Source organism: Kwoniella dejecticola, chromosome 6 (assembly GCF_000512565.2).
Source record: "Kwoniella dejecticola CBS 10117 chromosome 6, complete sequence".
Taxonomy (NCBI): domain Eukaryota; kingdom Fungi; phylum Basidiomycota; class Tremellomycetes; order Tremellales; family Cryptococcaceae; genus Kwoniella; species Kwoniella dejecticola.
The window spans coordinates 893734-906497 of NC_089306.1; the positions used below are offsets into that span (position 1 = coordinate 893734).

General features: G+C 47.3%; 4 protein-coding genes across 4 annotated transcripts; 3 read left to right on the forward strand and 1 right to left on the reverse strand.

The window, feature by feature from the left end:
- Nucleotides 1-473: 473 nt before the first annotated feature.
- I303_105209 (uncharacterized protein) lies at nt 474-899 on the forward strand (the record flags this gene model as incomplete). The annotated part of the gene is made up of 1 exon (XM_018408637.1): nt 474-899. The coding sequence occupies one exon, from the start codon at nt 474-476 to the stop codon at nt 897-899; it is 426 nt and encodes a 141-aa protein (XP_018262328.1).
- A 1802-nt stretch (nt 900-2701) lies between these two features.
- On the forward strand, nt 2702-3760 carry I303_105210 (uncharacterized protein; the record flags this gene model as incomplete). The annotated part of the gene is made up of 2 exons (XM_018408636.1): nt 2702-3463; nt 3521-3760. 2 exons carry the CDS (start codon nt 2702-2704, stop codon nt 3758-3760), a joined length of 1002 nt encoding a protein of 333 aa, XP_018262327.1.
- Nucleotides 3761-6743: 2983 nt separating this feature from the next.
- On the forward strand, nt 6744-8611 carry I303_105211 (uncharacterized protein; the record flags this gene model as incomplete). The annotated part of the gene is made up of 8 exons (XM_065969107.1): nt 6744-6867; nt 6926-7081; nt 7148-7375; nt 7431-7902; nt 8046-8118; nt 8210-8306; nt 8371-8461; nt 8527-8611. The coding sequence occupies 8 exons, from the start codon at nt 6744-6746 to the stop codon at nt 8609-8611; spliced, it is 1326 nt and encodes a 441-aa protein (XP_065825179.1).
- A 1885-nt stretch (nt 8612-10496) lies between these two features.
- Nucleotides 10497-12633, reverse strand: I303_105212 (uncharacterized protein; the record flags this gene model as incomplete). The annotated part of the gene is made up of 7 exons (XM_018408634.1): nt 10497-10664; nt 10744-11107; nt 11181-11286; nt 11361-11769; nt 11841-11963; nt 12041-12368; nt 12449-12633. 7 exons carry the CDS (start codon nt 12631-12633, stop codon nt 10497-10499), a joined length of 1683 nt encoding a protein of 560 aa, XP_018262325.1.
- Nucleotides 12634-12764: the final 131 nt, after the last annotated feature.

Here is a 12764-nt window from a genome sequence, read left to right on the forward strand (position 1 = left end):
ATACCACAGCAGTTGAAGCAGATCGACTAGTCGTTTGCCGAGATCATCGGCACGAACCTGCTTTTTATCTCGATCTCAGGGCAATCCGCGGGCAGGATAAGGCAGTAAGGTTTATGCTAATCTCGCTGTCTACGTAACATCGTGTCCGCCAAGGAGTATAGATATAGCCATGCGCGTCATTCAGCATGATGCGGTGCGGCCAACACATGTTTGGAGCGTGTACATACAAACACAACGGCATGGTCTCAAGTGCTGCACTGCATTTCAGAAGCTCGTTACTTGGGCTTGGGTACAGGTAGATCATATAAGCTCGCTCTGATCGACAATGTCATTATGATGATATGGTATTTCTTCCTGCATTTCCACTCGTTCATCCAGGACAGCATCCACACTTGCTCTGATTTCTGGTTCTGAACAAGACCAATCTTACCATTCCATCGCGCCAATACAACAATTCCAAGTCTCAGACCGATATGACGACTGCCTGGTGGTGCGAGAACTCCCCCGCTTTCAACGACACCAGCCCTCTCGATTGGTGCTGCTTCGCCAACCAGACATGCGCCGAATACATCTGCGGCCAAGTCGGAGGCGCAATCGAGATCACTACTCGGACTGAGTATCCGACAATGTACAACTGTTATGCGAACGCTACACTAGCCACCGACTTGTGGAATCGTTCGCCAACAAACGGAACTTGCTCGAACAATGGTGTTGGAGGAGGGAGAGGATGTGTACTCAATGCTGCGAATACACCAAGTGGGAAGGGCGGTACGACTTCGGATGGGGATTCTTCTTCGAACAGCGGGTCTTCAGCTGGATATCGAGAGATAGGGGTGATGGATCCCGGTGCGATATTGGCGTTCGTAGGAATAGCTTGGGTGATCAAGAGGGTTTTGTAATCTGTTCTAAACCTATTGTGAGTGGTCAACATACTGAACATCTACCATTACAATCCCTGATGCATCACAATGTACAGTCCTTATTTAGACGACTACAGGCTTTGATGTGAGTGAGGGGCAAGAGGCCAAGGCACACGCAGTACAGTCGGAAGAGCTTGTATCAGCATTTGTATTTGTATTGCGAGAAAGGCGGCTCAGATTGTAGCAATACGTATCTTTCTCATGTATCACTGCTAGCGATCGCAAGTTCCATGATCTGTGTCTTGCTCTGGAGAATGCGTTGTCCGAGGTCACTCCGCTGGGAATGCATTTGTAATTAGCCGAGCTATGACGGATGCCAACGAGGGTGACCCTACTAATATCTCGTTATCACCTGGTGCGTGAGGGCGTCCCTGAAAGTCATCTGGCATTCCACCTCTTGCTATCGCTCACCAGTGTATGTGTATATACTCGAGCTCTGAACAGCTATTTCCTTTCTTTTCATCGTATGGTCATACCGCAATTCCACCTTCAGAAATCGTCATGTCGGGCAGTGGGACGTTGGGCGGTCTCTGCGAATTCACCAATATCACTTGCGCTCAGCATGTTTGCGGGAGCTACAACCAGACCCTCGATGTAATTACGATTGGAAACACCTCCACCCATTACTCATGCAACATCACCATCGCCTCTGCTCAAGATGCATTTGGACAAGATCGAAACGGTAGTTGCAAAGACGGGGGGCTTGTCTGTCCCTCGATAAGCAGGGCATCTTCCATTGTTGGATATCCGGCAGAATTGATCTGGTTGATGATGGGGATAATGGCGTTGATGTGGATGACTCGCAGATGAGCTCATGGACTCGGTGAGCTGAGGATCTCTTCTAGCACACTGTCTTGCAGCTTCAGCTTATACGACATTTTGCTCAGCGGATTTGCCGCCTTGCTCTCTGGCCGAAAATGGGTATCCGACAACAGGCCTTGTCTCCATCAGAGGGTTCCAGGGCAGACTATTATGCATATATTGCATGCTGTATATCTATCAGCTCTTGACGTGTACACTATGACAGCGCCAACCTTTTCGGCCGTAAGAAACACCACCATGCCAAGAACATGATTGTTCCTGAACAACGGCATCGGCTCACCATAAAATTCCGAATCGCATTCATCGAGGAGAAGAGAAGACAAATGTCACGTTGGACAATTTTCTCACTGTCAGAAATGAGACAGCAAGTCAAAAAGCCTGCAGCAGTTGGCGCCGTCATATGGCAGATCGACACATCTCAAGCTTGAGTCACTTATATTTGATGCAACATCCGAAGTCTACTTCGCGAAGTGCGGCCTGAACGCTTTGTACGTACTGAACGATCAATTCTATCGACTATCGATGATGAAGAAAGTCACTGATGCAACTCGATATTACGTACCTGTCCTTTCAGTACTAACGCCATGACGCAGACGAATGGCTATTATAGGTGACCCGTGCGAGCAATCCATCAAGCAATCAATCAATCAATCAATTGCCTGTGTCAGGCGCAGTGTATTGATCAGCCTCGCCCGCCATGGATACATCTGTGTGAGACAGGTCCTTTCCCAGCTACCATCATCATCATCAACACTCCATCAGAATCGTGGACAGGTCACCATCACCCCAATGACGAGTCTACGAGCATCTTCATCAAACCCCTTGACTATGGAACGACTGCGTAGTGGTACGCATTCCTCGCTATCAGATCTCTTGCAATCTCTTCCTGTCAATGTGTCTTATCTCCTTGAGTCTGGGTTTTTGAACCGTCACACATACTTCGGCAGTAGCAATCTACAATGACTCGCAGAACCTCGATCAGCTCCGATGACGAGAATGCAGCTGATTCCCCTTCGATCAGACTCAAGGCCCTTCATTCTCACGACGACGCACACACCCCTCTCGCATCGGGCGTAACCGCCAACGATGTCGACGACGACGAAGTAAACGATGTGCTGGTACAAGCTATCAAGAACACCCATATTACCAGTACACCTGAATACGATGACCTTGACAAGCGAATAAAGGCTGGAACAGTCCTGATCAGGCTTCATGATGCAGACTCAATCAGTACTTTGACTAGTGAAGGATTCAGAGCCAATCATCCGGCTTTCATGCTGCCATTCCCGGTCACCGCTTGGAACGGAATCACCTTCGGGCTTCGAGATAAGCAGACAGCGTGGAATATGAATAAAATCGAAGCTCACATCAACGAATGGGCCGGGAAACGACCAAACGTGACAGCTCCTTACATCTCGCTCAATGCCAGCTTAGATTGGAGTATATACGAGGCGGCTAGAAGACTCAGTGCCAACACTCGATGGAAACAAAGTGAAGTCAAACTGTCGGTCATTGTTGTCGAAGATTACCCTACTTTACTACCAACAGCCCTCATACCTGTGTACCTAGATCCTATACCTGGACTAGAGGTACTTCGTACTGTCGACCCATACAGAATGATTCAAAGGGCATTCAACCTATCCAGCGCTTCAAGCGAACGACTTGCTTATGGAAGGATCTTCAAGCGAAACATCGAGAAAACATTTTTATGCACTGAACAGGTAAGTCAAGAATGTGATAAAATTATAACGTTGACCGAACTCTCTACTGTCTTATAGTCTCCTCCTTTCCCACTTCCCGAAAAATTTGATTACTCAGACGGACTGTGGGAAGGTAATGATACCTGGATCAATCGCTTGCCGTGGCTTTCGGGCTGGCGGGGAGTGCTAGGCAGCTGGAGGACAGCGGAAGCCGCACTGGCGGGGAAGGAGGCAGAATCGTCCAGTAAAAATGACCAAGTCGGTACGCCCGCAAGCTGGTCACCTAACGAAATGCGCAAGGAGGTTGAGAGTGATTAATTCGCTTAGTTGAGCTGGAATTCAACGTATTGATCAATGCCCCGTTTTTGCACATCTTCTCTGCACTCCATGAAATCGACGCTATAGACCGATACATAAATAGAATGAAAGGTTGAGTGTAATATAATGGACGGGGCGAAGACATGCAATACACATATGCATCTGGATAGGTGAATGATCATAGCGCATGCTTCTGGCTTTGAGCGAAGTCAAGAAAATCCAAAGCGACATGCCGTCAACGAATTGATGCGGAAAGCTACCGATCATAAATCAGTAGATCGGGCAACGCGAACCCTGCTCGCTCCACCACGCCCAAAAGAGGTGCAACGAAGATCTAGGGAATGGAAGATTGGTTGACAACGAGCACTCGACTGCAAGAAGCCTTTGATTCCATTGCCCAATTCGCTGCCGAGAAGCGATGCAGGCGAACGTACTAGAATCACTGACCACATCAAGAAAAAACGAGGACAATCTTCGATGAAATCGCACACCCTCGAGGGCAGAGGATTAGATGAGATTAAGACCTTTGCGCATGAAAGGCTTCGAGCGGAACAAGGACGAAGGTGAATTCCTCTCGCATGAGATTACGTGTGGATTCCCATGATGCAGATCCTCAGCCCTAAATCACTCAATTTTGAGAGTGTTGCAGATGATCAATTTCAGCCACCCGCAATCCGTACATGCAGGACACGAACATCCAGGAGATTGCCGATCTTTTCGCTTGACATGAATAACCAACCTGAAAACATCGAAATTTCCAATGATAGCATTCATGTTCAAGAAGATTCCTGCATAACGCTGCGCATTGAACGCCGACTCGTCAATCGCACAGACCTGCTCGGTCCCCTTGCCCTGGGTCTAGTGCGGCACAGACCGCGATTACGCGTTTTACCTGAACAACAGAATCCTTTGCTCATTCCGAGCTAAATATTCGACCCCGTCATAACAAAAAGCTATCTTGTATAAAGTTTCATCTAGAACATTACAGCTCGACGAGGACATCACTTCGAAGGTCTTCTTCAAAGTCTTTACTGTTGCAATTGTTTTCATGATTTGATCAGCACATCATCAATATCCTAGGAACCGCCGATCATGATATGCTTAACAATAGCCCGAACTCTCGGGCGGACGAAACGAGCTGTTTTGTGAAACAAAAAGCCGACGGATAAAGGGATTTCCGACCACGCTTGACCTCAAAGGTTTCTTCTTTCGTCAATAAAAAGGGTCTTTACTCAATCTGATACGTCTCGGTCCTTTTGAAGACCATGGTCGACGGTTGTGCAACAACAAGCGACCTTGACAATCAATGGAAAGCTGTACTATGCTCGACAAAAGCTCGATATCAACCGATCTGTCTTGACCGGCCCGGTTGCGAAGAATCTTTTCGTGGCTTGAACCATGTACTTGAGCTACGCGGATGTACGGATCAAAGAGAACGATTTAGACACTAAGAAGGGGCGTAAGTCTACTTGCAACTTTCATTATACCCTCACTAGGCAGATTCAACCTCCCTTAGGTGGGGGATATACAAGACGAGGAAGCTGATTTGTTGATGTCACAGTGGGAAAATAAAGGTCCGAAGAAAGTCGTGTTTTGTTCGAACTATTGTCAATCCCTCTTACTATGCCCTCCTGATAGCTGACATCCTCTCAATTCTCGGATCTGGACCCTTGGCTAATTCCTCATCCACACACAATACCTTGTTCAGACCGTCATTTGGTTTCCTCTCCCATTTCTCCTGCTGACGACCGAGGAAAGGGGGAGATGACGTTCGCGTTACTGACTAGCTGTTACCGCTTTTGTCTGAATGAAATTGATCATCATTTATGAAGCTGACCCTCTGACAACCCTTTTTCTTAGCTCGAATCGGGTAATGGATCTTGACGATGAACGTATTGTCCAGTAAGAGCAAGACTTCGCCAAAATCTGTTGGGGCGGAAACGGCAATTGCTATCTTAGCTTGAGCATTTTCAATAGAGCCGAATAATTGGTACAGCATAATCAGAAAAGGCCGAGGAATGGATCCTAAGGAATAGCCGCGGTCATCGTTACAGCGCATACAATGACATGGATCCATCAAAACACGACCTTAGGGTAAGGTGGGTTCTTTAAGATTAAAAGCATCCTTAATTCTCTTACGACGAAGTCGTGTTGCCTTGTTCCCACCCTCTCAGCTGCTCAGAGCTGACTCAGAGATGCTCAGCTACACAAAAGTATATCTTGCCGTGAAGGTTTTCCGATTTGTTCCTGTTTTCTCTTCTCTTTTCCCCCATACCTTACGATAAATACGATTGTTTGCCACCATTTCTTGGTTTTAGGTCTCCGTTTTCTCACTCATCAATCTCTCTGTACGCTGTACTTTCTACTATACCACACATATCACTTGGCTCTACTCGTTTGGTCTCTTCTCCAGATCATTTTCCGCTATTGTCTTCTGTTTCAGCTGCATCGATTTATCTGTTATCTCGTCTCATTTTCCTTATTGTTTCGGCTTTTCTGCTTCATCTCTTCGTATTTCTTTATTGTCTTGTAGTCTAGCTTGTAACCCTGATTGCGGATCAACTAGAATACCAAGCGTACCAACGGCAAATCACGAAACACACTTCACTCACCAATCAATCAACTCAGATATTCACCTACAGAAGGGTTAAAGGTACCTTTCACCAGCTCGTCAATCTTTGATCAGTCAAATTCTGATCTCTCCTATTTTATTCGCAAATCATTCACGTCGATCCCCCATTGTGAGTTCACAGCTTATTTCTTGTCTTCTCTTTTACCTCGTCTCGTACCTGATCTGCACCGCACGTCATGTCAAATCTTCCCCAAAAAATCAGACTTTTCCTCTGACTTGGTCAAATGTGCAACATGTCAAAAACCATTCACGCTCAGTCCTCTTCTTCAGTACCAAATGATGCTTTTCATTGTTAGTCAATGCACACCAAGAGAGAAACTGATATCTCATTACTATAGTGACTCCAACCCCATGTCAGTCTGTGTAATGAGCAGCAGCACACCTTACAACCATTCCCAAGATCGTACTATCGACTTCCAGGACACAACCTTCAGCACAACCATCTCCGACGACCTGTTTGACTCGTCATTCTCTTGTGAGTTCGCTTCCACAGTCAAGGCTGGGCACAATCTGATGGACTGTCTTCCACGTAGTCATGAATCCCGACTCCAGCAATATGGACTACTACATCGCCAGCCCTGACGGTAGAGCGAGTCCTGATCTGTCGACAAATGATCAAGCAATCAACCCACATTTACAGGAGGACCATCAGCCTCAAAGCCGTGACGAAGTTATTGGGGTCAACGATAGTGAGCCACATCACCTCTTCACTTTTTATGTTTTCGCAGTTGCTGATCAATCACAATGATCGCCAGTCAACATCAATCACACCGAGAACCAACCATTCTCTCTGTCCCCATTGACGATGTCCGATCCACACACCATCTTCGCCCATCCTCAGCCGAATACCGAAATCTCTTCGGCACCCTATCAGTACCCACCATACGCCATGACATACGAAAGCATATCAGCTCCTTCCACAAGTCATGGTCCCAATAATATAGCTCAGCATCCTGCATTCTTCCACCCATACAGATCAAGTGGTGAGCACAGGTATCATGCGGAATCATCGTGCTGAGCTGACGAGATATCATTTAGCTACAGGAGATTTTGCCAGGAACCCCCGTTCCCCACCTCGCTCTCCTGCTCTTTCTTCTTCGCCACATGGTTCCTCCGTATCTCATCGACTATCCTTCGGTGCACCCACATCGGTCAGCCCCTCGTTGGTCAGTCCACATAGCATGATCGGATCCAATTTATCTGACGTCAGTCCAAATCACCCATACATGTACCAGCTTCCCCTCACATACGGTACACCCTTGACGAGTGTATCAAACCTCGCCAATGTGTCACCCACTGGACCAGGTCTATCAATGGTAGCTGGTTTCCCGGTGCCTCAACATCCTCAACAGCATCAAGCTAGTCCTTCCGCCAAGGGCAGACCGGCTACTCGCCCAAGACAAACTAGAGCAAACGCCAAGAAAACCATCAAGCAGGAAGATGATGATATTAGTGATGTAGAGGATGATGGTAACACAGGAGTTGGTCTTGGTCTGTCTTCGGGAGCAAAGTGAGTCAGATTTATACCTCGCGAGTTTCTGAGATTCAAACCATCATGTCCATTACCTCAACCTACCAACATCCCGAATTCCCTTCACACGATATACATGATGAATGTGACATGTCGAGCTGACTCACTCGGACGGATTATAGTATGGTCGGAGACAGAGTACCAGTCTCCAACAAGCGAGAAGATGTTCGAAAAGCCCGAATTGAGAGCGAGCAGGTGAGCTCGTCGGCGGTGCGCGAAGCTTCTTGCTCGGTGCCGTTGAGGGCCATCATATCGCAACAGTCAATAGCTGACCTTTGTAACCTAGCGACGTCGTGATGAGCTCAGGGAAGGCTTCAAGCGCCTGAAAGACGCATTACCCCAATCAAATCAACGAGCATCCAAAGTCAGCTTACTTGATCGATGTACGTCATTTACGTGATTGAGCGATGTGTACGGTACAGCACTAATATGATACTGCGAGACTAGCCGTCGCTCATATACAATCTATCGAAGCCGCAAACAGATATATGCTTGCGCAACTCGAAGATGCCAACAGAGAATGTGCGAAACTTCGAGAGTAAGCGATCCTGTCTGTTCCTTTGAAGGGGTTGACACGCACTGAACTTGATGAACTGTGCCCAGCATTCTTCATAACGAAGTCGTCCTTCGACAAAGGACGGCCTCCAACAGCCCCGGATCTGGTCAAGGCAATAATCGGCCTCAATAGATCCGGTCCCTCACTCGCCCCTCTCTCTTACAGTCTCCAAGCGCAACACAAATGTATATACACCATGTGAGCTTCACCTATCTTCCATAAACACTATCGAGTTGAACGAGTCACTTATGGATGTAGGTTTTATGTGGCTTCCGCAAGCAATCTCGGCACAGTCTCACTAGTTCGATGGATCCTCGAATATGTCTATACGATCCTAGCTATCGGTTTATCGTCTCGACTTTCTGCATCCTCTTCCGACACCATTCAGCATGTTCATACAAGCACCGCATCAGTTCAATGTTGTTCTTCGGCGTATCCACTTCGGTAAAACGATATACCCCGCATACAGACATCGCATATGTCTCTTTGTTGACGAGTGTAACGATTCCAACGACTGGTGAACGATCTCAACGCACTTTTTCCGCTTTTGCGATACGATATTTTGCTTCGTTTGCTCTCCACATCGCTTGTTTTCCTTTCTGCTTTCTTTTTTCTCTTGTCTGATCTGATTTCTCCCTTCTGGTTGTGGTTTCGGCTCGTTCTCGCTTGATAGTTCCTTTGACCACTTTGTGCTATATTTCTGGCAGATTGTTATTTTAGCCAGACACCGCCTAAATAGTAGGACCCATCCTTCGCTGGTCTTACCAGCTTGTCCTCAGCTTCACCCTCGCGTCCGATTCCTCCGCTTGTCATCCTCATCATCTTATAAAACATAGTCTTGAATCTTACTTACACCCAAGGCAAAGATTGCTCGTTATACTGGCGTATCACGAGTTGCTTCTTATCGACATCCTGGTGATTTCGACAGATGGATCTTCGCCATACTCGCTTTTCTTTCTTCGACCGAACTGTATGTTCTTCGAAACTTTTTTTCGCCTTTCTTCGAGAAAAGATGATCGGACTTCACGCTACCTCGACACTTCACCGTGTATATCCCTTCTCGTTTATTGTGATTGTCTCCTATCTTCCTTGTATTTGTACGCGTTCTGCTACTGCCTGGTTTTTGCTTGTCTCAGTTTTCTCTTTGATTGCTCGCGTCTCTCTTCTTGCCTCGAATGTTTGGTCTCACATCACCCTCGACTTCAACCCTGTTGATAAATCTAAACAACCCCGCTCATTCTCGATTCCCGAGCTCGACCTCGACATCTTTCGACGACACCACTCAAAATCGGTAATCCCACATGGATTTTCTTCATTTCTAGACGAAATGATGGACCGATTCATGACCAGCAAATCTCAACCCAACACGTGATCCGGTAGTCTGGGACTTTCTTCACCATATGGTGTATGGACCGGATTATCTTTCAGCTTATCAAGATTTTCCGCGAAAATCGACATCATCGGTAGTCTGCGATTGCTTCCTCTTTCCCTGGCGGAAGGGGATGGACCGATGAAGAATAGCACATTGGTAGCTTGTTTGAAAAGAAGTTGCTTCTTACCTTCCGCGAAGGGAGATGGACCAATGCTGAAAGAAGAGATGGAACCTAGTTGGTTTGGAAAGAAGTGTGGCCGCTTATCTGGAGCCCTTCGTTGGGAAGGACCGGGAGAACGCGAATATTACACGAACTTCACGATTCAAACGATCTTCAACGTCTTGGAAACGGAAGTTTGATATGATGAATTAATGGTTTGATAGCGTTTATATAATCTCGATATAATGGCTTGATGCACTGGTTTGATCTTGTACAGCAGAATGAAGTCGAGATTAGCCAGGAGGTGCGGCGTCCTATCGGTTTCTTGAAATCACTTCAAAATCTGCATACAAAATTTCCCATTGCCGATACAGTAACTCCCTGACTGATTATACCCTTCTGTCAGGTGTAGACTATCTAAGGCGGATGCAATTCGCGATGAGCCTTGAATGCCCTCGGCATCCGTTCTGTCCTGTTTTCGTGAATCACCAGTTGATCACCTTGCGGTAGTATCCTTCACCGTTTTGTCTCAAGGTCTTGCCATACCACACTATCAGCAACACTGAAGCGTTTAGAGCCGTTACTCCAATAGCAGCAGTGATTCCGAAGAGTTTGAAACTCCATAGGAAGCTCCACGGTGTAATCGCGTAGCCCTACTCATGCAATTTGTGCAACATGTCAGCCAATCACTCTCCTTTTATGGCTATTGCATCCAGAGGCGGCCGTACTCACAAAAGCGAAAGTGACGCTCATTCCTATGAAGATGATAGCCGTCAAATAAGGAGCGCAGTCCTGAGCAGCGGCCTTCGGTCCTTGACTGTCATCCGGATCAATCGAGTGAAAGACGTCAAAAGCGTATGCGATGATCAGGAGAGTGGCCAATGGTCCAGCGAGGTTCAGAATACATTCCCCCGCTACGTATACGATCCAGTGTGCACCGTAGAATGGTCCGAGACCCATCATGAGGAGTCCGATCGGAGCGAGGACAGTGGGGATGATGTACAGCTTTAACTTGTGTTCTGCCTTAGATATCCCGTGGTTCTTCCGAGCTTGTCGGAGGGAATAAATGTTACATAGCCAGCCGCCCCATATGGCACTGCTCACGAACGTCAGCTGGAGCCTCATACCTTTGTTGGGCTTGGCATGGTTTGTAGCAGAAACATATATACCTTGGAATGGTGCCCAAAAGAGGACTGAGGAAAGTGAGACCTGTAGCGCCCGTTCCGAAATTGTACGGCGGAGCTGTCAATACCCCCGAAGACAAGAACCCAAATACTGCGCAGACCGAAATCAGAATGAGCTACAGTATCTCAACGTACATACGATGGAGATGGAAATCTTCAACGCACGATTGAAGAAGACTTGGTACACCCCATACATGACTCCGCACCACAAGATGATAGGAAGGCGCATCAGTGCGAAAGGCTGTACGATACCTCGCTTGATGATCCCAAAAGCGTGAGGCGAGACTTTGGACCTTTGCCATACCCGTGGCCATATCCATCTCTGTGCGACTGGCTGGACCATGACTGCGTCCTGATTTCGATCTTTCGATTTCGAGTCGGATTCGTCCACGGACGTGTCAGGAACAAGCGAGATCCCATGGGAGGATCGGTCCCCCTCGAGACGTGCCAAGGAATGGTTGGACCCTGGAACGACTTCTAAAGCTACCGATGGCTCTTCACGTGTGAAATTGGTTTCTTCGAATCCGAATACCATCACCAAAGTCGCTAAGAGGGAGAGTCCGGTAGTAAACCACTAAATTTGACAGCATGAGTGGTAGTCAGTCTTGAATCCCGAAAGATTCACTGAAAAACACATCAACACACCACAACGGCTTTCCAGCCCATACCCTCGTAAATGTATCCACTCAGTAAAGGTCCCACTAAAGCCCCTACATATAGAACGAAAACGTATAATCCAAGCGGAAAAGCCCTTTGATGAAGGAAGAACTGCAAGATGTATCTCCTCTATATCAGCGCTTCTGCACCACAAAGGGGTTATAGTGCGAATCTCCGGGGAGACTTACAACATCGGTAATAGCTATTTCCACAAGCGAGAAAGATGGACCTCCCGAGAAGCCAATGAGTAATCGAGATAAGATCCAAAGACTATTGCTGGATATGTAATTTGTCCAGATGAACAGTAAACCGCCGGAAAGAGCCGCCAAAATGAAGATCGGTCTCTTGCCAAACGCAATCGCGCAAGGCTGAATGATGCAGGAAGAGATACCGATGGCCCAGTACGAGTAGCCCGCCCCGACATTCAGCTCGTCAAGTGTCAAACCAATAGCATCTGACAATGGTCCGTATATCGAGTACAAGCTGGTGGCTGATACCGCCACTGCAAAAGTATAGCTAAGCGCATAGCATAGTCATGTTGCATCAGCGGGTGTGTCCGGATCTACTGTACAATGTGTGGAATTGACCAAGCTTACAAGATCAGACAGCTTAGATTCACTGTCTTACGCCTAGGACTCCAATTCAAGGGGTCTTCGGGATCATCACTCGGTTTAGGGATGAGCTCGACGGTACTCTGTAGGAGTTCACCATTTTCGGCGAACAGTCGAACAGTCCCAGGTATTTCGCGCGTTTGTGAATGATCCTCTGTGGTGGGAGACATGCTTGATTCTCCAGTACCCTGCAAAGAGAGAAGTACGATCGAAGGCTGAACAAGCAAGATCAAGACAGGGAAGGGGACCAGATGTCGCTTGGCTGGTTATTTAAGGAAGGATCCCTTATCTACCCGGAACA